Source organism: Schistocerca gregaria, chromosome 2, assembly GCF_023897955.1.
Source record: "Schistocerca gregaria isolate iqSchGreg1 chromosome 2, iqSchGreg1.2, whole genome shotgun sequence".
Lineage (NCBI taxonomy): Eukaryota > Metazoa > Arthropoda > Insecta > Orthoptera > Acrididae > Schistocerca > Schistocerca gregaria.
Genome location: NC_064921.1, coordinates 654,574,728 through 654,602,257, shown reverse-complemented (window position 1 = coordinate 654,602,257; position 27,530 = coordinate 654,574,728). Strand labels below are relative to the sequence as shown.

General features: G+C 39.5%; 1 protein-coding gene across 4 annotated transcripts in view; it reads left to right on the top strand.

Annotated features, from left to right (window-relative positions):
* The window catches only part of LOC126334689 (uncharacterized), a 405,460-nt gene that overhangs the window by 353,919 nt on the left and 24,011 nt on the right, over positions 1-27,530 (top strand). For all 4 annotated transcript variants that reach the window (XM_049997175.1, XM_049997176.1, XM_049997173.1 and 1 more), the window contains one exon: positions 8,719-8,807. In XM_049997175.1, the coding sequence (XP_049853132.1) occupies positions 8,719-8,807 (89 nt within the window). The remainder of the gene's footprint in view (positions 1-8,718; positions 8,808-27,530) is intronic.

Sequence of the window (27,530 nt, the reverse complement as noted above, 5' to 3'; positions counted from 1 at the left end):
GATTGGTAAGAGTATAAGACAGGTATGCAGTCTTTCACTCCTTCTGTTCAATCTAGACTTCGACAAAGCATTAACAGAGATAAGAGAGGTATACTGGTGGTGTTAAAATTCAGAGTGACAAGATATCAATGATAAGATTCACTGAGGACATTACTGTTCTCTATTAAATTGAAGAAGAATCGCAGGACCTCTTGAGTGCACTGAATGATTTGCTGTGTACAGAGTGTGGATGACAGTAAACCAAACAAAAATGGAACTTATGTGAAGTAGCATAAATGAGGTTAGCAATAAACATTGAAATTAGTTGTTATGAAGTAGATGAAGTGAAGGAATTCTGCTATCTTGGAACCATAATAAGACGTGATGGATGAGGCAAAGAGGACACAAAAAATTGTGGGTGCAAACATTAGAAAAGAAGAGAATCAAAGTCTTTGAGATGTGGTGCTGTAGCAGGATGTGGACTGCTAAAATAAAGAATGAGGTGGTTTTCCACAGAACTGGCAAAGAAAGGAACATTTGAAAAACTGTGAGAAGAAGGGCAGAGTTATATGTGGTAAGGCATCATGAAATAATTTCCATGTTATTAAAGGGAGCTGTGGAGGATGAAAACAGCAGGGGAAGATAGCGAATAATTGAGGACAAAGAGCACAGTTACCTAGTAGGTAGTCTCAACATGTGGAAACATGTACACTTCAGAATGATGAACACATACAAGAGTTAAGTACAAATAATCAGGTCAGTGGCAGCCCTACTGTTGCTCAGTTTTGAGAAAATCAGAACATTGGGTTGAAGTGTATACCTAAACCTCACTTCCAATAGCAAATATGCAGTCAGCTGGAAACAAATTAAATGAAACAGACATGGTACAGACAGTCCTGGTAGAATATCAATAACTTAGGAGTAAAGGAAAGAACTCACCTAATAATGGAAGTGTTGAGTCATTAACGTACGCGCGTCAATGTGCGTGCATTCGTGCAAACATTTGTGGGTGCATGTAATTGATCCTCATGAACAAATTTGTCCAAAAGCTAGAGAAGTTTTGTTCCTTTTTTTACACCTTTCAATGATTAAATGCTTCCACTGTTTGGTGAGCTGTTTCCCTCACTTCTAAATTACTTAAATGAAGTCGATATCATCTTAAACATATACTCCTGTCAATATCTTCTGTGGAAATAAACAATGGTTCACACAAACTGAATCTGCCTTATACATTCCAGAAGGATATGTGTTAGCAACTAGTTTTTGTTGGATTACAATTAGCTTTGAAGAAGGTGTTATTTTTGTAAATAAAGCTGTTAGCATTAACTGTGACACAGTGTATATTGATATGTTTTCTTAAATCAAAGTTTTTGAAATTAGAGCTGTACCACTTTCTGTCACTAAGCCAATACTTGTCTCTGTCTACAGTAATTCACATCCTGATGTTACTGTGATATCTGACCATGTTAAGAATCTCACTAATTATCTGACAGTGAAACATGACCAATCATGACATAGGCTGTAAAATGCAAACTTTGGCCTGACCTGCTTTCTGAATTTTTTAAGAGCTATCAAAATGTATTGTACTAATGAACTTTCATCAAAATGAGACACATACTTTAACAATACAATTACCAACCTAGATGCCGGCCGGAGTGGCCGAGCGGTTCTAGGCGCTACAGTCTGGAACCGTGCGACCGCGACAGTCACAGGTTCGAATCCTGCCTCAGTCATGGATGTGTGTGATGTCCTTAGATTAGTTAGGTTTAAGTAGTTCTAAGTTCTAGGGGACTGATGACCTCAAAAGATAAGTTCCATAGTGCTCAGAGCCATTTGAACCAACCTAGATATAAATGTAGTGGAAGTATGAAAAAAAAAAGAAGTAAAAAAACCTTCAGTCCCACTATTTTTCATGTTTTATTCAGTACACAGTGCATTTCTGGCAGTCCAGGTCCATCATCAGATGTAATTTTTCTTAATACATGCTTTATTTTTGCTCTTGAATGAGGTGAAATGCATATTCTTGTCATAAAAAGATTTGACATTAGGTTACGAATTTCGTAAATCAAACACGGAAAATATTTGCAAATTAGTGGAGAAGATGGCAAAGTGTAAACTTACCAAGTAATCCAAGAAAAGCATTCTTAACATTTTAGAACCATCATACATTCTTTTCTCCATGATGCTCTTATATATCACTTCACACAAGAGGCACATTTGCATACACGTTTGTTAACACTTCACAAAAGTTTTCGTACAAAGTGGAATTTCTTCATAGTGCTAAAGACCTAATTACTAAACAATTGATATATACAGTGTAATGGATCTGGGAGATGTGTTATTTTCTGCCAGATTTGTCGATACCAAATCTAATGAGGGAGGTTGTAAATGTTTTCTTATATTTTTGTCATAATATTTTTTGTGAATTGTAATTTGCCTTATTTTATGCTAATTTGCTTATATGTTCAAGAGTGATGGTATATTGATTAATATTAGTAGACGTGACGAATAATATCAAAGAGACTGGTTACAAGTGGAAGCTTGTGTGTTGTGTGAAATGTCTTTGACGCTGGAGTCGTCTTTGACCGTAGTCAGTCGGCAGTGAACACTCGGTGTGTGACGGTGGAACAATGTACAGGTCCCCGTTATAACAATTTCCAAGTGACGAGCAAAAATGAGTTATTCTACTACTTTTTATATAAACATCAAGAAGGAAGCACATTTGGAAAAATGGTATTTCAAGCACCAAAAATGAGGCAAACGCATTGAACCAGGACATTTCTGCAGCCGACAAAACAGCATTGTGGAATCATACTTTCACTAGACGACTGAAGCCAACACAAAAAAGTCAAATATCATCTTATAAACATCCACGGAAAAGTGGGTACTGTCACAAAATATGCTAAATTCAAGTATATAAAAGTAGTGAGCATATTTCAACAGGGTATAACTTAAGAATAGGTCTTTAAAATAACTGAAATAACTGTGGCTTGCGAAATCTGTTTGTTCATTTAACATAGATTCTCGTTTTTCTTATTTTGTGGAGGTATATTTCCAGACGTTCTAACAGATTTAGGGTCTTACCTACTGGCTTCATTATGTAGTACTACCAAATTGTTTTGTAGACTGTTCATGACATGTTTGCAATAACTGACTTTTCAGAGTGGTTGAGCCTGAAAGCATTATATGTATTCTTGAAGTTTCTGTCTGTTTTCCCTACATACGTAGCAGTCAAGATAACTGGAGCATGATACTTTGTACAGTCCATTGTTGTTGTATGTTTGTGTATTTGATTTTGTGCTATGGATGCGTAAGTTACCTAACTTCTTATTAGTGGAGAATGCAACTTTATATTTGTTTTTTTGAAAAGATTAGCGAATTTATGTGATATGGGCCCCAGGTATGGGATACTGGTAAATATATTCTCTTCTTTCACAGTGTGACCATTTGTTGTCTTACTTTTGTGTCTTTGTGTGTCTAAATTGTAAATTTTTTTTTCATTTTGTAGCCATTGCTTATGGCAGTGCTCTTTATTGTATCTATCTCTATCTTGATAGTGTTTTCTTCTTAATCAATAGAATGTACTCTTTGTAGCATGGACCTAAATCGGCATGTTCCTGTGTGGTGGGATGACATGATGAGTTGTCCAGTGTTATGTCTATGTATGTGTGCTTTCTGTGTATGCTGAACTCATGTTTCTGTTGGAGGTTTTTAGATCCAGGAAATTTATGCTTTTTTTGTCCTCATGTTCTACACAAATCTTAATTTTTTTTTTTTTTTTCATCAGCCCGGTCCCAGAACTCCTGAAGATAGACATTGACTGTGGATATTGTATCACAGACACAGTCCCTTTGACTGTTCAAAGATGTTACTAAAACCGCCCAAAGATGTAAACAACCATGCATGAGCAGCACCTATTAGATGGAGGGGGTCCAACTGCCATTAAAGTCCAGTCATTCCACCAGGAAGAAGGTACACAGCTTGTGTTGTCTGTTGTTCAACCATGCCTAGACGGTCAATACTGTGGTTTGATCGCATCTGCATTGTTACTTTGTGCTGGGCTCTCAACAAGGGAAGGGTTCAGGCGTCTTGGAGTGAACCAAAGTGATGTTGTTCAGACATAGAGGAGATACAGAAAGACAGGAACTTTCGATGGCATGTCTTCCTCAGACCACCCAAGGGCTACTACTGCAGTGGATCACCACTACCTATGGATTATGGCTTGGAGGAACCCTGACAGCAACACCACCATGTTGAATAGTGCTTTTCGTGCAGCCACAGGACATCGATTTATGACAAAACTGTGCACAATAGACTGCATGATGCGCAACTTCACTCCTGACATCTATGGTGAGGTCGATCTTTGCATCCACGACACCACTCAGCGCAGTACAGATGGGCCCAACAACCAGGCTGAATGGACCCCTCAGGATTAGCATCACGTTCTCTTCACCGATGAGTGTCGCATATGCCTTCAAAGAGAAAATCGTCGGAGTCGGTTTTGGAGGCAACCCGGTCAGCCTGAATGCCTTAGACACACTGTCCAGCGAGGGCAGCAAGGTGGAGGTTACCTTCTGTTTTGGGGTGGTATTATGTGGGGCCGATGTACGCCGCTAGTGGCAATGGAAGGTGCCATGGCTGTACAATAAGTGAATTCCATCCTCCGACCGATAGAGCAACCATATCAGCAGTTTATCAACAGAGAAAGCTAGTAAACAGCATAAACATGAAACTCAATAATGAATCTGAAAGCTGACAAAAGCAATACTGTAGTAATTATGAACAAAGATGAATACATCACTAAAACACTAACTTTCTTTTCTGAAAACAACATAACAGAGCTCAAACAAGTTCCAACTGTAAAATTCAAAAACAAAATTAGAAAAATGGTTAGTAAATGCAACGTCCTTTTCACAGAAAAACAAGCAAAAACATGCAGATTAATGACTCCCACAGCCCCGAGACAGAGAGCTCAATCTAAGACCCATAAACCACATGATCCATTGAGGCCTATTGTTAATTCTGAAAATATGCCTGTCTCCAAAGAAAGTCTCCCAATTACTGAATGAAATTTTGAAGCAGTACTATACGTTTGATAAATCATACTCAATTAAGAACATAAATGAATTAGCAACTAAAATTACAGATAAAAATATTCCTGTAGGTGCCACGTTTGTCTCTTTTTATGTAACTAACGTAGTTACAAATATAAGAGAGAGTAGACATAATCTTTGAAAACTTAGTAAAACATAAAAAATCGCCAGTTACAGAAACATCAGAAGTCAAGGACTTGTTGCAGCCAGTGTTGTCCCACAACTACTTTACATTTAATGGGCAAGTTTACCAACAGAAAGAGAGTCATCCCCTGGGCAGTAGCTTATCAAGTTTTCCAGCAGATATATTTCTCAGTCATCTGGAAAGTAAGTTCTTTGATGGAAAAAATAGACTCAAAAGCAAAATTATGTATTACTGGAGATATGTTGATGATACCTTGCTGCTATTCGATGGAACAAAAGAGGAGATTGAAGAACTATCAGCAGTATTCAGTTCTTCCACAAAAACATAAAATGCATATTAGAACATCAGAAAAACAAAAGAATAAATTTCCTGGATCTAAAAACCGCCTACAAAAACATAAGTTCAGCATACACAGAAAGCACACATACACAGACGTAACATTGGACAACTCATCATGCCATCCCATCACACAGAAACATGGTGCATGTAGGTCCATGCTACACAGAGTACACTCTCTTGATTTAGAAGAAAACACCCTGAAGATAGAGATAGGTACAATAAAGGGCATTGCCATAAGCAATGGCTACACAGCAAAAACAATTGACAATTTAGACAGACAAATACATAAAAGTAAGACAACAAATGGCCACATTGTGAAAGAAGAGAAAATATTTGCCAGTATCCCATACCTGAAGCCCATATCACAAAAATTCGCTAATCTTTTCAAAAAAGCAAATGTAAAGTTGCATTCTCAACTAATAAGAAGTTAGGTAACTTACTCATCCATAACACAAAATCAAATACACAAACATACAATAACACTGAAATGTACAAAGTATCGTGCTCCAGTTATCTTGACTGCTACGTATGTAGGGAAAACAGGCAGAAACTTCAAGAATACTTAAATGCTTTCAGGCTCAACCACTTTGAAAAATCAGTTATTGTGCAATATATCTTGGAAATGAAACACATCATCAACAGTCTACAAAACAATTTGACAGTACTACATAATGAAGCCAACGGTAAGACCATAAATCTGTTAGAACTTCTGAAAATATACCTCCACAAAATCAAAAAACCAGAATCTACAAATAAATTCATCTTTGATCACACCATGTACAAAACCATATGTGAAGTGTTTACAAACATGTGTATGCAAATGTGCCTCTTGAGTGAAGTGATATGTACGAGCAGCATCGAGAAAAGAATATATGATGTTGCAAAAACATTATAAATGCTTTGGTTACACGATAAGTTTACACTGTTCATCTTTTCCACTATTTTGCAGATTTTCCGTGTTTGACACAAAATTCATAATCTAATATCAAGCCTTTTCACAACAGTAATATGCCTTACACCTCCAAAATGCAATACAACATGAAAAGTTGTGACTGAAGGCTTTTTTTTTTTAATCATACTTCCAGTGTACTGAATACAGTCACATTTGAAGCTGCAAAATATGGATGAAATTAAATAGATACAAATGAACTAAACTGCCGTGTGATAAACCCACTGTTATCAGATCATCATCATACGTGTGTGTAAGATATTGCTGAGAATCCAAGATAATTCAGGTGCTGTGTAAAATCAGTAGGTGGATCGATTGCTTCTATCCAGCCTCTCATTGACCAGCCTGGGTTTATAATAGAGGAGAACAAAAGGGAAGCTGAAGTTTTAAATTTTGTGACCGCAGGAGAATCATACAGACATACCATCATTTGACTGGCACAAAGACCCCCATATGTTGGGCTTACAAATAGGCAGCTCTAGAGTCTAGTTCGGTTAGACTTTGGACTCGCATTCGGGAGGACAACGGTTCAATCCCGCATCCGGCCATCCTGATTCAGGTTTTCCGTGATTTCCCTAAATCGCTCCAGGCAAATGCTGGGATGGTTCCTTTCAAAGGGCACGGCTGACTTTCTTCCCCATCCTTCCCTAATCCGATGAGACCGATGACGTCGCTGTCTAGTCTCCTTCCCAAACAACCCAACCCCCCCCCCCCCCCTCCCCCAACCTTCTAGAGTCTAGTTCAACTGCATCTTGTGAACATATCTACACTATGAAACAGTTCTGACGCTTCATGTGACTGCATTATATGTATATTACTTACATATAAATTGACTGTTGTGCAGCCAAGTGCTGTTACTGCAGCTTTAATAGACCTGGTTTGAAAATGAACTTTGTAGTTTGAAACTAGTCACCAGCATAATTAAACGCAACTTTGACAAAATTGCAATAAAGGATTTAAACTAATAATTTCTTGTCCATTAAGTTAATTTAGGCCAATGCTGTCCATCACTGCAGCTGTAAAGTCTCTTGTTATAATGTTCTCAAAAGTTTTGAAAGACATTGTTTTACCTGTGCTATGCTCTTTGATATGAGCAATGAATTTGATTGTGTATCACATGATACCATTATATATAAATTTGAACACTGTGATGGCGAGACCAATGAACTCTCATTAAATCATATCTTTTAGACAGAGTTTCAGTTGTAGTCTCGCGCTTGCGCGCCTGTGTGTGTGTGTGTGTGTGTGTGTGTGTGTGTGTGTGTGTGTGTTACACCGCTCATTCCATCATCTGTATAGTCAGTGCTCAGCCATCCTCATAATTCTTTACACATATTTTTAATTTTCACTCTGAACTAAAGACACAGTTCCATTTTCTAGGGTACTCCTTACAGCGAGCTGGTGATATACATGTTAAAAACAGAGGGAAAACGAATATAAATGAACATTGGTAAACATATCCAAGTCACACTGAGTGAGAAATCACCTTTGACTTCCGTGTATAGGCCCCTCGTTAGCCTTGGCCTTTCTTGGTGTTAGTGAACCAGATAATTTCTCAGCTATACCTCCACATTTGACTTTGAGAGTTTTCATTTTGAAGCCTGCTTTCATCACAAATGTTGAAAGAGCTTGAGATGATCATCGAACTCCTTGGCTGAAACACTGACAAACATCTGTACACGCCAATTTTTTGTCCAGACATCAGTAATCTTAACATCAGTCTTGAAGAGATGCAGCCTGCATGCAGGCAGCCATGCAAAATTGTGAACATGTTGCCATGGCAAATCATCAGTATGTTTTTAGTATATTGTTGACCATGTTAATCGTTATCTTCTTCACTTTAGTGTCAATGGTACTTGAACCACTGTGTTTCTAAGTTGAATTCAGCTCTCCTAGTGACTGAAACAACTTCATCATAAACAGATCCATCATTTTGTAGTCTTTCAGTGTGTACAAAATCAAAAAGAAGTTTTAGAAGCTGCAGTTGACTTCATTTTACACATGACAGTGGTCACTCAGTACACAGTGTTCTGATGCTACATTCGCCTGCTTCCACACGTTCATTTTATAAACATACTTCCAGCTTCATGTAAACACCTAGTGTTGCGATTTGCATTTTATAGTTTATTAACTGATTGCCTTTGTAACTATGACATAGCAGTAAGGAATTCCTTTAAAGCCATTTTGTATAAAGTAATGCACTGTTATTTCAGCAAGGAAGATGCTGCAGTATCTCTCAGTCACTTGTCTCCCGACTTCTGCCTCCAGCTGAGTGCTGCTCTGCTGAACAATATTGAACAAAGTAAGTAATTTTTCTAGAAGTGCCATCATTTAGTCAGGAATACAGTGTACCTGTGACAGAGCTATGATATAACAATCATATGACAGCCAGGCAAATCTCATCTGTCATCAGCTTCTGCTGCAGTGGCTGAAAATGATGGCTCTTGTTCATTCTCCCACAGCCTGTAACATTCAGCCTGTAATAAAGATACTTAATGTACAAAAAAATATAACATTTTTTGCATATGATTTCCAACAGCAGTAATGTATCTTTTGAAATGCATGATCAGGATGCACAACTGTATTAATAGCTGTTCCCCCCCCTTTTTTTTTTTAATTGCTATCTGTTTGCTAATATACCATCATCCAGGTATGAAAAAATCAATTATTAATCACATGTCTTATCATTCAATGATATGAACATCCATATAGTATGTGTCCTTTCTACACTCTTACACATGTGCAGAAAGCCAACAGGTATCTTACCACAAAAGATAGTGTGAACCATTAGAAAAAGTTATAACTGATCATCATGTAGATTGTAGATAGATGACGATCACTTGTGACCCATGAGTATTAATTGGTCACAATGTGCTCATAGCTATTTATATTGTTTTTGTGATAATTACATAACAATCACTTGTAATCGTGAATTCTAGTGCATCACATCATCTTTTGTGTTAGAAAACAATTTGGCTTTCTGTGTAAGTGTGAAAGTGTAGATGGGACATGTATTATATAGATTTCCAATTGCTAAATGATGTCATTAGATTTGATGTACTTTTCTGCCATAGATACATAGTGAATATATCCTCCCAGTGTAGGCCATCTCAGAGAAACAAGAACAGAAGACAACATTGTGAAAAGCATAAATTCCTACTCACCATACAGAGGGGACATTGAGTTGCAGACAGCAACAAAGCAATTAACTTTTCTGAAGCAGAAAACAGACACACATTCATACAAGTGTAGCTCGCACACATGACCAATGTCATTGAGTGCTGAGTCTAGGCTGCAGATCACAACTGTGTCTAATGGGAGAAGGAATCTGTGGATAGTGTAGGTAAGGAGGAGGCTGAAGTGAGGAAGGGGGGGGGGGATGGCAGGATATGGAAGGGGGAAGAAGTAGAGCTGCTTATGGGGGCTTGCAGGGACGTGGTGGGGATAGGGTAGGGCTGCTAGGTGCAGTTGGGAGGTTTGAGGAGGAGGGGAGGGGTGTGGAGGGGGCGAGAGAAATAGAGAAGGGGAAAAAGACTGTTTTGGTGGAAACGAAGGGTTTGTAGTATTAGTGTGGGAGTAGGTAAGGGGACAGGTAGGTGAAGGACTGGGACTAGCAAAACTTGAGGCTGTGGGATTGGGGGGGGGGGGGGGATATGGGAACATAAGATATATTGCTGGGCGAGTTCCCAGCTGTACAGTTCAGAAAAGCTGCTGTTGATGGGAAGGATCCAGACAGCATAGGTGGTGAAGCAGCCATTGAAGTGTAGTACATGGTGTTCAGCAGCACGTTCAGCAACTGGGCAGTCCAACTGTCTCTTGGCCACAAGTTGCCAGTGGCCATTGCCATAGACAGACAACTTGTTAGTTGTCATGTCCACATAGAAAGCAGGCTGCAGTTTAGTTTTTGGATCATATGACTGATTTCAGTGGTAGTCCTGCCTTTGAAGGGATAGGAGATACCAGTGACTAGATTGGAGTAGGTGGTGTTTGGAAGATGTATGGGACAGGTATTGCATCTAGATCTGTTGCAGGGAAATGGCAAGGGGTTATGGTCAGTTGGAGTAAGAATGGACAAGGATATTGTGTAGGTTCAGTGGGCAGCAGAATACCAGTGTGGTTGTGGTGGGAAAGATAGTGGGTGGGAAAGGTAGTGGTAGGATATTCTTCATGGGGAGTGGTCATTTGAGGCTGGAAGTGGGTATGTGGGAGGTAGTAGGTGACAAGAGGCAAGGCATGGGAGATCTTTTCTGTACGAGGTTGGGAGGATAATAATGGTCTTTAATGGCGTCAGTGAGATCCTTGGTAAATTGGAGAGGGACTGCTTGTCATTACAGATGCAATGGCCATGTGTGGCTAGGCTATATGGAAGAATCTTCTTGATACAGAATGGGTGGCAGCTGTCAAAGTGGAGGTATTGCTGGTGGTTGGTAAATTTGATATGGACATAGTTACCAATGTAGCTAACATTGACATGGAAGTCCGCATTGAGGAAGGCTTGTTAGGTTGAGGAGGACCAGCTGAACGGAATGGGGGAGAAGATGTTGAGGTTCTGGAGGAATGTGGATAAGGTATCTCACCTTTGGTCCAAATCACCAATTTATCACCAGTGAGTCTGAACCAGGTGAGGGATTTGGGATTCTGGGTGGTTAGGAAGGATTCCTCTAGATGGCCCATGAATAGGTTGACATAGGATGGTGCCATGTGAGTGCCTAATATTGTACTGTGGATTTGATTTTATGTGATGCCTTCAACGGAAAAGTAATTGTGGATGAGAAAGTAGTATGTTTGGGGACCAGTGTTCAATAATGGCAACAATAAATGAAGATCACAAGAAATGTGACATTCGATTAATAATTGATCTTTTCACACCTAGATCATAGTAAAATATTGAACTGATAGTAATAAAACATTATTAATACAGTTGTGTGTCGTGCATTAAAAAAAAGTATAATACATAGTGCCAACTGAAATTCATTGTCAGCTATGTCACATGTATGAGTCAAGGATCATGAACAGTCAGATGGTGCTCTGCTTCTGTAGTCAATTTTCCAAAAGTTGTCACAGTGTTCATATTGAAGAGTGCCATGGGAAACCATTCCTCTTCAATGGCAATGTTGTGGTGCTGGTGATGGAGGACTGTAACTTCATGATTATGGATATTATTAGCCAATTTCCACAGATACCTCAAGCCTTGTTCCATGAAAAAGCCACTAAGCATTGGTGTTCACTGGAGCATGTGCCTGTAGGTGCTGAAAAACCTGACACATAAAAACAAAATTTATTTCTTAAGAGCAGCATTGACATTTCTGTAGCAGTCAATGATGACAATGATGAGTTGCTTGATGGGATAGTTATAGGCAGAGAAATGTTGATTGCTCAATTTACCCCAGAAACCAAGCATTGCTGTCACATTGTATCTCCAGTTAAGACCATTTTCAAACAAACTGTTGTAGTGGGTAAAAAAAGTGATGTACACAGTGTTCTGGGACAGGAAGGACATTGCCCTGGTGGTTATAATTAAACTTCCCCATTTAACATGTTACTGCACAGAAACTAATTAGCATACAAGTACCAAACTTGTGGTAGCATTTATGTCCAAAGTATGGGGTGCATGGTTTCCATGCATCACAGCACCACTGTCAGGTTCCAACTATGGCCACCAGTTGCCATGATCAATCATCGTGATTCATAGCCTCACTTGCACCACAGGATGCACAATGACATGTTGACTTCACTCTCCACTTTCTCTCAAGGATTGAAGTTGATGAGGGCTGCCCTTGGACCATCCTATGGACAGACAAAGCTCAGCATTGAGACCCGTTTCCTATCCAATCTGTCTGTGGACAGATCAGAGCAGTCCTAATGTATTTTGTCAATTGTGGGATTCCACGCTGCACTGAGCTGAAAACCGCTATCCCTGTTTACTAAATTGTTGTGCAGACATATCTCCACTGCCTCTTCGAAGATAAAGTCCCAGAAACTGTTGGCACTGCATAGCTTCTTCGTTTTTTCGAATTCGAAGGTGTGTCCCTTGATAATGCTATGTTCTGCTACCACAGACTTGTTTGTCTGTCCTAGTTGTACGTTCCTGATGTGTTCAGTACAGTGCTGGGAGATACATCATTGTGTCTGCCCAATATATTCCTTCCCACATTCGCACTCAACACTGTAAATGCCCAGCATCTGCAACCCCAGCTGGTCTTTGGTTGAGCCAAGTATATCTTTGACTTTTTCGGTGTTCGAAAGATGGTCATTATTTCGTGCTTCTTTAATATTCTTGCAATCTTGGCTGTTGGCGGTCCAGCAAATGGCAGAAACGCCACACATTTTGCTTCATCATCTTCTGGTTTTTCCTCCCGCCTCTTGTCTGCATGCAAGGCGTGTCTTATATGTGTCTCAGTGTAGCCGTTCTTTCGGAAGGTTTCCTGCAGATGTGCTAACTCACGTGGCAAACTCTCACTGTGACAGATTGACCTGGCTCTTTGTACTATGGGATGCAGTACTGAGTTATGTTGTGCTGGATGGTGACAGCTCCAAACATTGAGATATAAGTCCGTGTGCGTCTTATTCCTGTGGACCGAGTGTCCCAACATACTGTCTGGATTTTTCTTGATCAAAATATCCAAGAGGGGAAGGCAACCATTCTCTTCTACCTCCATGATAAATTTGATGCTGTCATGTATGCCATTGAGATTGTGTAGGAACTCCTGTAGTTTTTCCTTTCCAAAGTGTCATCTATGTATCTGTAGGCAGGCGGTGTTCAGTGCCATATCTTCAAAGTGCTCCATGTACAAGTTGACAATACCTGGGGCCAGGGGGAAAACCCATTACAACACCATCTGTTTGTTCATTGAATTTCCCACCACATTTGAAGTACGTTGTGATTAACACAAGACAAAAGAGTCTGAGTGTGGTCCTCATCTAAGTGATCTTCGAGTAGAGCTAAGGAATCATCCAGTGACACTGGGGTGAAAAGAGAAGTGACATCAAAGCTGACTAGTAGATCCTTCTCGTCCAGGCGTAACCCTTGGAGTACCTTAACAAATTTGGTCAAGTTCTTGATATGGTGAGGGCCGTGACCCACAAGTGGTTTTAATAGCTGTGCTAGATGCTTGGCTACACCATACGTCAAAGAATTTATGGTGTTCAATATAGGATGTAGTGGGACATTCTCATTATGGATCTTCGGGAGGCCATACAGTCACGATGGAGCCGGTGCCCGAGAGTGAAGCTTCCTGATGGTGTTTCTGTCAAGTCCTGAGCTTTTGAGAAGATCGATGGTCTTGCGCATAACAGAAGCAGTTGCATCTTTCCCCACTTCTTTGTATGTTGGATCTTATAGTAAGGTTTAATCTGCCAGGAAGTTTCATATCAGCGCACACTCCGCTGCAGAGTGAAAATCTCATTCTGTAAACATCTCCCAGGCTGTGGCTAAGCCATGTCTCCGCAATATCTTTTCTTTCAGGAGTGCTAGTTCTGCAAGGTTCGCAGGAGAGCTTCTGTAAAGTTAGGAAGGTAGGAGACGAGATACTGGCAGAAGTAAAGCTGTGAGGACCGGGTGTGAGTCGTGTTTCAGTAGCTCAGATGGTAGAGCACTTGCCCGCGAAAGGCAAAGGTCCCGAGTTCGAGTCTTGGTCGAGCACACAGTTTTAATCTGCCAGGAAGTTTCTTATAGTAAGGTGTCGATCTTCTGCCAGTAATATTCTGGCTTAAGAAGGACTGTCGCATTCTCTTTGTCTGCTGCTAAGAACACTATACCCTTGTCATCACGAAGGTTCAACAGTGCCTTGCGCTCTTCTGCCGTAATGTTGTTCTTTGGCATTCTTGCTTTCTCGAGTACCCTGCTTTTCTCCCTCCTCAATTCCTCGGCTGCTCTCAGCAGGAGTCCACGTATGGCTTGCTCAGCATTGCTGATGATGTCACGTTTTGGTAACATTCTTGGAGTCGCAGCAATATTCAGGCCTTTTGACAGCATGGAGATTGTTGGCTCATCCAGCGCTCGCTCAGTCAGGTTGATGATGGTCTTAATATTGCTGACTTTCTCCTCCTGTTGACATACGCCTGGAAGTCTGAGGAACTGCTGCACTGTTTGTTGGTGGCTTTCTTCTTGTGGAGCTTGCTGCTGGTGTACGTGTTGCCGTCCAGCCACTCCCAGGTGTGTGCTGGGTGAGTGAAAGCCAGGTATAGGTGGTGAGTGCGCAAATTCTTGGAGTTCTTGTCGAGTTCCATTCTGGTAACATGTATGTGTTCCTGTACCAAGGCTGAACCAGCCCATCAAACCGAGCGAGGTGGCGCAGTGGTTACCACACTGGACTCGCATTCGGGAGGATGACGGTTCAATCCCGCGTCCTCATTTAGGTTTTCCGCAATTTCCCTAAATTGCTCGAGGCAAACGCCGGGATGGTTCCTTTTGAAAGGGCACGGCTGACTTCCTTCCCCGTTCTTCGCTAATCCGATGAGACCAATGACCTCGCTGTTTGGTCTCTTCCCCTGAAACAACCCAACTGAACCAGCCCATCGTAATATGCGTTTTGTCCTCGCGAGGACAGGCATTCTTAAGTTGTATCCAAAGAACAATGTATGCTTCTTTGTTAAATATTTGCTAGTAGTCACTCTTACGTGATTTTGTCACTTCCTCAGACAACGGATCTGGTCTGGAATGCCCTAGTTTCTTTGCGGCTAACTTTTCCTGGTAATTTTCTTTTCTGTTAGCACTTAATACAGATTCGACCGAGTTCATCTTGACACTTCACAGGAAAGCTGATTCATGCACAGTAGACAACCAACTCCAAACACAAACTGCCATTTTCAGAAATGATTAAATTCTAGTAGTACTATCTACCAACAAGGTAACTTGAGTAGAATACAAATGAGGTGATGAGTTCCATAAGTTCCAAAAGGACACCATCTTTGAATGTGGTCATGAACATTATGCCAAATTTCACTGAGTGTAGAGGAGACATATGTAGCACAGTGCGGTTGATTTAATAATGTGTATTTCAGATTACCTCATCTACATTATGTTTAACAGCATTCAAAGAAAAATAACCAATAAATCCTCATGGTGTCAAAAGTTAGGGTGTTCATGTCCTCTTTCACAGCAGCCGCCACTGTCAAGAACAGCTTCCAACATGAGTAACTTAGAAGTAGATATCTTTACAGTAGTGAAACAAATTAAGTCTGTTAATAAAAGAAAGTCTTCCAGGCCGCACTGTATAACAATTAGCTTCTTTCCAAAGTATACTGGTGCAATAGTTCCATATTTAACAATCTTGTACAATAACTTCCTCTACACTAATTCCATACCCAAAGACTGGAAAGTTGCACAAGAAGAGTAATCCACTAAATTACAGGCTCATATCATTAACATCAATATGCAGCAAGATTTTGGATTGTTTATTATGTTGAAACACTATGAATTATGGAAAGAGACTGGTGTATTGACACACAATCAATACCGATTTAGAAAGCACTGTTCTTGTGAAACACAATTAGCTCTTTACTAACACAAAGTGTTGAGTGCCATTGACAAGGGATTTCAAAGTGATTCTGTATTTCTAGATATCCAGAAGACTTTTGACACTGTAACACCCAAGCAGCTTTTACTGAAACTGAGTGCTTACGGAATATTTTCTTAGTTATATGACTGGATTCATGATTTCGTATCAGAGAGGTCACAGTTCATAGTAACTAATGGGAAGTCATTGAGTAAAATGGAAGTGATTTTTGGCATTCCTCACGGTAGTGTTACAGGCCCTCTACTGTTCCTTATCTATATAAATGATGTAGAATACAATCTGAGCAGCCATCTTAGTTTGTTTGCAGATGATGCTGTCATTTATCATGTACTGAAGTCATCGGAAGGTCAAAACAAATTGTAACGTGGTTTAGAAAAGATATCTGTATGATGAGAAAATTGGCAATTGACTCTAAATAATGAAAAGTGTGGGGTCATCCACATGAGTTCTACATTTGTTCAAAGAAGAGAAGCACTTTTTGTATTGTCTCAAAAGTAGGGGAGAGAATGTCATTGACATGATACAGGATTTGGGGTGGACACCATTAAAACAAAGGCATTTTTTTGTTGCAGAAGAATCTTCTCACTAAATTTTAATTACCAATTTTCTCCTCCGAGTGTGAAAATATTCTGTTGATGCCAACATACATAGGGAGAAACAATCATCATAATAAAATAAGGGAAATCAGAGCTCGCATGAAAAGATATAGGTTTTCATTTTTTCTGGCGTTTTTCAAGACTGGAATAATAGAGAATTATTGTGAAGGCGGTTCGATGAACCCTCTGCCAGGCACCTAAGTGTGATTTGCAGAGTATCCATGTAGAAGTAGATGTAAGGGTTAGGAAATACATTCTGAAAGTAATTGTCTGAAGTGCAGCCTTGCACAGAAGTGAAATGTGAATGCTAAACAATATAGACAAGAAGAGAACAGAGGCTGCTGAAATATATGGCTACAAAGATTACTGATGATTAGATGGGTACATAATTAAGGAAAATGTACTGAATCAAATTGGGGAAAGTTGCTTAAAGTATGGTTCAGTTGATAGGATGCATCCTGAGGCATCAAGAAATAGAGAGTTTGTTCATGGGGGGAAGTATGGTGAGTAAAAATTGTAGAGGGATAACAATAAACAGATCACAAATGATGTAAGTTGCAGTAGCTATGCGGAAATAAAGCATGTTGCACAGTATTGCCTATCTTGGAGAACTGCATCAAACAGGTATTCAGACTGTAGACCCAAACAACAATATAGTGTTAATATCACTATGTACATACCATGAACTAGAGTTATGACTCATTTGCACCACTTTTTACCACAAATATTACATTTGAGTCAAAAAGGACTTTACAAATTTGGAATGATATAGAAATTTATTGAGATAAATTTTAGAATCAGTAGATGTCTAATTTTGTAGCTGACAACCTCAAGTTTCACATAAAAGTATCAAGTGTCATTTTGGTTTGATGTGACTGCCTTCGTTGTTAGGGAAAACACTCCACCAGTAATTGATTTCTTCCCACTCTCGTTGAAGCAAATCGGGCATAACTTGTGCAAAGGCAATGTTAGATTCAATGTTTCAGGTTGGCTAAATTGTTTGGTAGGGGAGGAAAATACACAAGGTCATAGATGAAACTTCACAGAAAGAAATCCAATGGTGTCATGTCTGGGGAGTGAGGCGGTCATGAGATAGGCCTTTCACAATCAATCCACCAAACCTGGGAAACGATTATCAAGGAAACCTCAAACTTCCATGAGGAAATGAGGTGGCACATTGTCTTGCTGCTAGTAAACTACCCCATCTCAGCTTCATTGATCTGTGAAATATAAAAGTTTTCAAGCATAACCAGATACACAATACAACTGACAGTTTTCTCCATAAAGAAGAAAGGGCCATACACTTTCAATTTGCTAAGGTCATGAAACACATTAACTTTGCGGCTGTTGCAAACATGTTCCAGGGTTGTGTGCAGATTTTATCTGTCCCATATTCTGCAGTTGTGGCGTTCAACATGCTACTGATATGAAATTTTGACTCGTCGCAGAAGATTATGGCGTTCAAGAATCTATCGTCACCCTCTGTCTGATGCAACATTTCTGCACATAATCCCCATGAGCAGCCTTATCTGCATCACTAATGTGCTTTTCCATTGTGAAACTGTATGGTTCCAAGTGTAAATGTCTTCACAGTACTTGCCAAACAATCTTTTGTGGAATGCCAGTCTCGCAAGGTGCATGTTGTGTTAATTTTGGTGGATTGCAGGCAAAGCTCTACCTAACCTATTTGATGTAATCATCAACATGTGGGCAACCTGGTGATTTACTGTGTTGCAGTGAACTACCTGTCTCAACAATGTTCTTGTGCCAAGAATAAATTGTAGGCGTGCTTGGAGGTTCTTTAGCATATTCAGTACAAAATTTATGCTGAGCAGTTGTTGCAGAGATCATTTCATGAAACCAGAATACACAGCGAGCACTCTTCACACCAGTAATGCGCCAGTAAAAAAAACCACACACACACACACACACACACACACACACACACACACACACACACACACACACATATTCACAACCCATACACACTTGACCATTGTGTCTGACCACTTTGTTGTGCCTGTCTGGAAGCCAACATTTCCTCTCCATGGTTATAAGGAATCTGTCCTATTCATAATATTGCCGAGGAGTCTGTCACCTATACAATAATATGTGCTGTAAAGGATTATGTTGGTGTAAGTAATGTTAAATCGTGGCAATTATCTATTCACAACCCATCCGAAAGAGTTAGTTCTTTGCGCATGTTACTGTCCTTCAAAGTAGTCACCAGGATTGTGTAGAACTTCTTGCCAGCAATGTGGAAAGTATAGGATACCATTAGCAGAGCCTGTACTATTGATGGCGCGAATGGAGCAGTCTACTGCCTGTCGAATCACTGTAACAGTTGTGAAGCGAATGCCACAAAGTTGTTCCTTCATCTTCAGAATCAAATCGAAGTCACAAGGACTTAAGTCCAGAGAGTATGGTGGATGGTATAGTACTTCCCAGTCCCATTGACCGAACAGAGCAGCCACAGCTTGCACTGTATGCACCTGTACATTGTCGTGCAAAATGATCGGTGGGTTGCTCAGAAAGTGTCACCCCTTCTTTCACAAAGCTGGTCGCAGGTGATGCTCCAAAAATGAACAGTAATACTGTGCATTGATGGTCTGCCGTGGAGGAACATAATGCATTAGGATAATACTATCACAGTCGTACACGAGGATCACCATAAATTTAGACCACTCCCTTCACACCAGCAACAGAACAGCTCCACTAATGGTATACTACGCCTTCCACTTCGCTGGCAACAAGTTCTACACAACGCTGGTGACTGCTTTGAAGGACAGTAACAGTTGCAAACATGTGCAAACGTGTAACTCTTTTTGTATTGGTTGTGAATAAATAGTTGATCTAAATAATTAATGGAAAATCTTATATAAAGATGTGAAACAAATACTAACAAAGAGATAGAGGAGCTGGCCAGTACTTACCTCAGCTCAGCTCAGCTTGAAGGAACATTTATTCCGAAAGCTAGGAACTTAAATTTTCGGTTGTTTTTTGTGTATCTATCGGCTGTACTGAGCTGAGGTAAGTACTGGCCAGCCCCTCTATCTCTTTGTTAGTATTTGAATAAATAGTTGCCACTATTTAAGTTCCAACCCTCATATTTACACAAATGAATAATTGTATTTACTTTTATTCATAACTTTGCATCATGAAATAATTTGTTAAACATCATCCTTTGTGACCGTAGGGGAATATTTCTGTTTTTTGTACCCATTTACTGTAGCATCCCACAGTGCCAGCAAAGATTTATACCTTTTGATGTTCTTTAGTAAGAATAATCTTTCATCTTGTTTTGAACTCATTTTGAACACAAAATCAACAGTGAATAGTGAACAAAAAGGTATCCAGAGACCAGATTGTTAGGGACTGGCAAGGATATTGTCTATAATGCCCTTAGGTGACACAATATTTCCAGGCAATGCAGTATTCCTTAAACGTTTTTTATGTGTTCTATATCATTGGACGACATCTCAGTTTTGCCCATGTTCATCATTATTGTGCACCCAGAAAAATTACAATATATAAGAATTCTTGTTGTAGTGCTGGAACAGAATATAATTACTACAAAAATTGCTAACATTTTTGTAGAAGTGCAATCCTGGTGGAATAAAATAATTGATTGGTATGGTCATTATTTTACTCCTTAGACATTAACTTTCAAAAACATTCCCTCATTTATCATTGTACATATATACAAGTTTGTTCTTCACAGTAGAGAACACTAATGATTTCCATGAAGTATTGAAACAGTGTCTTAAAATCAACATGTGCAACAAACTGAATCATGTGGAAGCGAGACTAGTCCTAGAAATGGCAACTAAACACTAATGTATACAGAATGGTTAAACCGAGCAACAACAAAATGTGGTACTTGATCTCACAATATATGCTGTAAAAGTATGTTAATCAGTGATGTGTAACTAATTACTAGTTACAGAAAGCTGGTTGAAACCTGTAATTTATAGAGGAGACATTTGGGGATAATTTCAATGTATATTAAAAGAATAGGCTAATGGGAAAGGAGGTTATGTATTTGTCACATTGAAACTTTAGTAAATGCCTTCTCTGAAAACTACCTAGAACTGATATTAAATAATCCCACTCATGATGAAAATATATTGCATCTAATGGCAACAAATAGTCTTTGAGGGTGTCTGCATCGAAACTGATATCAGTGACCACGATGCGTTTGTGGTGATAATGATTGCCAAAGTACAAAGGACAACTAAAACAAGCAGAGAAAGAGAGAGAGAGATACATACATTCACTAAACTAGATAATAAATCAGTTGTGTCGTATCTCAGTGAGGAGCTTGAACTTTCAGCATGGGTCAGGAGTATGCAGAGGAACTATGGCTCAAGTTAAAATAATAGTTGACCATGTACTAGATAGGTATGCACCCAGTTCATAATGGGACAGAACTTCCATAGTATAAAGTCACTCTAAAGAAACTTCTAAAGCAACAGCGGCTAATGTATAATAGGTGTAAAATAAAGAATAAGACTACAGATATAGAGGTGATGATGAAACACATTTGACTGTTAAGAGAGCAATGCGTGATGTCTTCAGTGACGACCATAGCAGAATATTGTCAAATGATATTTCACAAATCCCAAGGCTGTTACTGGCACCAATGTTAGTGTTCAGTCCCTAGTGAATGAGGCGGAAACTGAAACTGAGGATAGCAAAGGAAAAGTTGAAATACTTAACTCTGTTTCCAAATGTTCCTTTACAGAGGAAAACTCAGGAGAATGCTCCCAGTTTAATCCTCATACCACTGAAGATATGAGTGAAATCAGTATTTGTGTCAGTGGTGTTGAGAAACTGCAGAAATCATGAAAACTGAACAAAGCTCGAGAGCCCAATGGACACACTATCAGGTTCTATATTGAATTTATAACAGAGTTAGTGCCTCTTCTAACAGCAATCTGTTGTAGATTCCTCAAACAAAGAGCCAAGCCCAGTAATTGGAAGAAAGCACAGGTCACACCTGTCTACACGAAGGGTAGTAGAAGTGATACACAAAACTACCATCCAGTATCTTTGACATCAACTTGTTGCAGAGTCTCGTAACATATTTTGAGGTAAAACATAAGGAGTATCTTGCACAGAATGGATTCCAAAAACACCAACTGTGTGAAATTCAACTCTCATTTTATTGGGACCCTTGCTGCTCATGTTGTATATTAATGACCTTGTGGACAATATTAATAATAACCTCATATTTTCACAAATGATGCAGTTATTTATAATGAAGTTCTGTCTGAAAGAAGCTGAATAACTATTTAGTCAAATCTTGATGAAGTTTCAAAGTGGTGCACACATTGGCAACCTGCTTTAAATGTTCAGAAATGTGAAACTGTGCTCTTTACAAAACCAAAACACATAGTACCCTGAGACTATAATATCAGTAAGTCTTAGTTGGAATCAGCCAACTCATACAAATATCTGGGAGTAACACTTTGTAGAGATATGAAATGGAATGATCACATAGGTTCAGTTGTGTGTAAAGCAGGTGGTAGACTTCGTATTATTGGTAGAATGTTGGCAAAATGCCGTCAGTCTACAAAGGAGAGGAGACTGCTTACAAATCACTGTGCAACCCATTCTAGAATACTGCTCAAGTGTGTGCGACCTGTACAAAATAGGACTAACAGGAGATATTGAACATATACAGAAAAGAGCAGCATGAATGGTCACTGGTTTGTTTGATCCATGGGAGATTTTTACAGTGATGGTGAAGAAACTGAACTGGCTGACTCTTGAAGGCAGGCTTAAAGCATCCTGAAAAAGGCTTCTAACAAAGTTTCAAGAACCAGCTTTAAATGATGAATCTAGGAACACCTTACAACTCCCTATGTATCACTCACATAGGACTCATGAGGACAAGATCAGAATAATTACAGCACGCACAGAGACATTCAAACAATCATTCCTCCCATGCTCCACATGTGAATGAAATGGGAAAGAATCCTAACAACTTACACAAGGGGCGTACCCTCTGCCATGCACTTCATGGTGGTTTACAGGGTATGGCTGTTGATGTACATATAGATACCTTGCCTAAATTATTCCATGACTGTCAAAGTTTTTGGATGTCATTCTGGTACAACCACTCACACTCCCTTTCTTAAATTCTTCATTAATTACTCTACTGTTTGTTGTTCTGAAGGACGCGTCAGCGGTCTAGTCGCGCTCAATCAAAATGTAATATGGCTCCCCAATTGTACTTGGCGTACGGCAGTGGATATAACAAACTCAAAACTGCAATGTGTTAACACATTCTTCTGTCAAAAGACAACAGAAATGAACACAAGGAAAATATCTTTTCTTTTATGGCCTAAAAATTCAGCAGAGCGTGTAGGAGACAATAGATTTTTGTTTACATTCAATTTTAATATGTTCTTTTACATGAAATCATTGAAAATGAAAATAAAATAGTTGTGTTACAATATAAAAATTGATGCAAATGTGTCACACATTAGAAATTAATACGTACTTTTATAGAGATGTGTCCAAAATTAAAATTAAACTGTCGTTTTATGATCTAATAACTTGAATGTGTAGCAGATAAAAAAAACACCTTTAGTATTTTTGTGTGAATCTATAGGAAAGCATAAGAAATGAAAATGAAATAGAGATTTCGGTGCACAAACTAATAACTAAACACAGACGAAAAAACACAGAACTGAATTTGCTATTACATAATGTTACAGACTAGTGTGGAAAAACAAATTTGTTTTATAATCTAATAGTTAGCTTGTAAAGCATTAGGGTCTGAGGAGCTAGATGCTGCATAATAAGTGTACACAATACCTTTAATCCATGTGAGGGCTTGAACAGTTTTGTACTGCAGGTACTGCACTCACCCTAGCTCTTTCTAACGGTATTATCAAAGCTTTTAAGTATTTATCAACAGAACTGAACTACATTATTTATTAACATTTTTTCATCTCAGCGTTCTCTCGGATAATGTATATTTCCATGATAACTATACATTTCAGCAGACGCCAAGAATACGCATCAGTTGAAATATACTACAGTATCAGTGTGATGTGACTGTTCAGTGATGAGCGGTCTGGGTCATTCGGGTATTGTTTAGTATTTTCGCGTGTCTTTGGTCATGTCTTCAAGTAAACGAGGTTTAGTTCCGCATTCTGCCGTCAGCAATTGTAAAATAAACAGGTAATACGTAGTTTGTAAATCCAATGAAACTGTTCTAAGTTATAATACAAATCACATTATAATCTTAATTTTTTAAACTAATGTGAATAAATAAACAAACTCACCAGTCAGAAAAATTAGCATCTGGCTTTGACGGCAGAAAACTCATTGATCATATCTTCGTAGTTCAGATGGTTATCGGGTAGGAGGTCGGCTTCGGTGTGAAGAATGGACAAGGCATTCAATCTCTCCTCAGACAACGCAGAACGTAGGTATGATTTCAGTCTTTTAAGAGCCTTTAACGTGTGATTTGCTGAACAATTTGTAAGTGTCATACATATATTCTAAGAGCAATGTCAACATTCGGAAACACAGACTTTAACCTCTCTTTTCGTAAAACTTTACTCATTTTGACTGGTATATCACTAATGTCAGAAGATTTCAAAAGTTCCGCAAAATGTACACATTCACTAGGGAAGAAAGGATCTAAATCTGTGTCATATGACGCTTGGAGTTTTGCTGCATATTCAGCAGTATTGTCTGTTGAACTGTTCTTAAGGTTACTGAAAACCGTGAAGGAATCAAACAGTGTTCTATAGCTTTCCTTCCTCCTCACTAATTCGGCATACAACTTGTTGAGTACTAGGAGAAATGTTTCAACTCTTAATTTTTCCCTTCCAGTCAGAAAAACTTCTTCAGAGTCTGCTTCTTTGTCATCGTGAAGTCTGCATTTTCGTAATCTTTTATAGGTGCATTCATAGTCTATATCAGTCACAATCTCCATGGATTTATTTTCATAATAGTCTAACTTGCCACGAATAGATGCAATAAATCGTACAAGTGATTCATATAATTCATGCACTATTTTAGTATCAATATTTATACTTTGCAATTTCTGATTTACACTATTAAATCTGTGGAGTATGTCCTTGCAAACTGTCATCATTAATACTGTTTCTAGTCTGCTGAGTTAACTCAATAAAGCTAAAGCCTCATTTCATGCAAGTGGTTTTTCAAACATATTATTGGCAATATGTGTGAGGGCATTGATAACACCCTCCCAGTTTTCATATAGATGTACACACACTTCCTCTCTTTCTGACCAATGTGTTTTTTATAAACTTTTTGCCGTTTTGCTTCCTGGTTTCATGAAAGAAAGAAGTTTATCCCAATGCTGTGTAGAAGCAGACGCCTCAGACCGCACTAGTGCCAACTAAATTCAAAGAGTGTGCTGCACAAGGCACATGATGCGCTTTCGGATTTCGTTCATTAATGTGTACCTGCAACCAGTGTTGGTTCCTGACATATTGCTTGCGTTGTCATATGACTGGCCTCTACAGTCAGTAATATCAATGGAATTTGTAGACAGGACTTTTAGTACGACCTCAGCTAAGTTTTTGGACTTGTTTCCCTGGTTTGGTAAAAACATAAGGAAACGTTCAACAGGTTCACCATTCTCATTCACATATCTGAATATGGAAGATAATTGATCAATATGTGAAATGTCCACAGTAGAATCTACTATCGCAGGGAAATATTTGGCTTGTTTTATTTCACTTATGATAATTCTTTTTATTCTTCAGAAAGAAGCTCTATTATTTCATCACAGATTGTTGAAGAAAGATAACTTGTGTATTCTTGGCCTGGATTTCCATATCATACAGTGTACTTTGCGAGAAAAGGATCAAACTCAGCTATAAGTTCAACCATTATGGTTGGTTGGTTTGGGGAAGGAGATCAGACAGCGAGGTCATCGGTCTCATCGGATTAGGGAAGGACAGGGAAGGAAATCAGCCATGCCCTTTGAATGGAATCATCCTGGCATTTGCCTGGAGCGATTTACGGAAATCACGGAAAACCTAAATCATGATGGCCGGACACAGGATTGAACCATCGTCCTCCCGAATGCGAGTCCAGTGTCTAACCACTGCGCCACCTCGCTCAGTGTGACCATTATGTAATGAATGAAATCTTTCAACGTGTCCATGTAGGGAAAGTCCATGACTTGTTAGCTTCTTCACTACTGTAAACACCCTTTTCAACACACTGCACCAGTACATTTTTTTCTGTCTCAACATATGACTCGAAATGGTTATCTGTTGTTCCAAGTGACTTTTTTTCTTGTTAAGAGTGATAACTCGGAATTTTTGTGTTCAAGTGAGTACTCATGATGAGATAAAATATTAGAAATATTTTTCCAATCTGCAAGACCATTAGTAGCAATCGCGGCCTTACTTCCAAACAATTTATATGGTACACAAAAAAGAGCACTGGTGCTACAGGAGTATACTAGAAAATCATGCAAAGTTGATTCATCATTTAAAAGTTTACAGTAAAATACAGTTTTGTTCAAATATCTGGTTTTATTGCCTATTGATATTCTTGGATTAGAAAAACACCATTACATTTTTTATTAATGCCACGTTGTAAGATAATGTTGATTTTCGATTCATTGACACACCATTCTGCTGGATCATCACTAGCGAGGTTATTTCTTTTTGTAACATCTGACTCAACATTTAGTTTTTCGTAAAACTTGAAATCAGAAACAATTTGCTTTTCTTCATTTTTAACTTTTGTTTCATCTGTATTCACTTCTTTTACAACAGCTGCAGTGCCAGAAATATCACCTGTGGTAGAGTGGGAGGTCGTCTCGAGGTGTGGCAGGGGGCGAAAGACATTCCGGAGGGCTGAACGGAAGGCCTCTCCAGTTTGTCTGACGAACCGGTTTCAGGCTCTGTCTCTGGCTGATACTGTTCGGCCGGAGATGTCTGCTAGTCCTGTTCCAGAGGTTGCCCCTCAGTCTGCAAGATCCGGGCAGTTGCAGAGGGTGGGCTTACTGGTAGTTGGGAGCTCCAATGTCAGGCGCGTAATGGAGCCCCTTAGAGATATGGCAACAAGAGAGGGGAAGAAAACCAATGTGCACTTCATGTGCATACCGGGGGGAGTCATTCCAGATGTGGAAAGGGTCCTTCTGGTTGCCATTAAGGATACAGGGTGCACCCATCTGCAGGTGGTCGCTCATGTCGGCACCAATGATATGTGTCACTATGGATTGGAGGAAATCCTCTCTGGCTTCCGGCGGCTATTCCTCTCTGGCTTCCGGCGGCTATTCCTCTCTGGCTTCCGGCGGCTATCTGATTTGGTGAAGACTGCCAGTCTTGCTAGCGGGATGAAAGCAGAGCTCACCATCTGCAGCATCGTCGACAGGACTGACTGCGGACCTTTGGTACAGAGCCGAGTGGAGGGTCTGAATGAGAAGCCGAGACGGTTCTGCGACCATGTGGGCTGCAGATTCCTTGACTTGCACCATAGGGTGGTGGGGTTTTGGGTTCCGCTGGATAGGTCAGGAGTCCACAACACGCAGCAAGCGGCTACACGGGTAGCAGGGGCTGTGTGGCGTGGACTGGCCGTTTTTTTAGGTTAGATGGTCTCGGGCAATTACAGAAAGGGCAACAGCTTCAAAGGGTGTGGGGCAAAGTCAGGACATGCGGGGACCAAGCAGCAATCGGTATTGTAATTGTAAACTGTCAAAGCTGCATTGGTAAAGTACCGGAACTTCAAGTGCTGATAGAAAGCACCAAAGCTGAAATTGTTATAGGTACAGAAAGCTGGCTGAAGCCAGAGATAAATTCAGCTGAAATTTTTACAAAGGCACAGACAGTGTTTAGAAAGGATAGATTGCATGCAACCGATGGTGGAGTGTTTGTCACTGTTAGTAGTAGATTATCCTGTAGT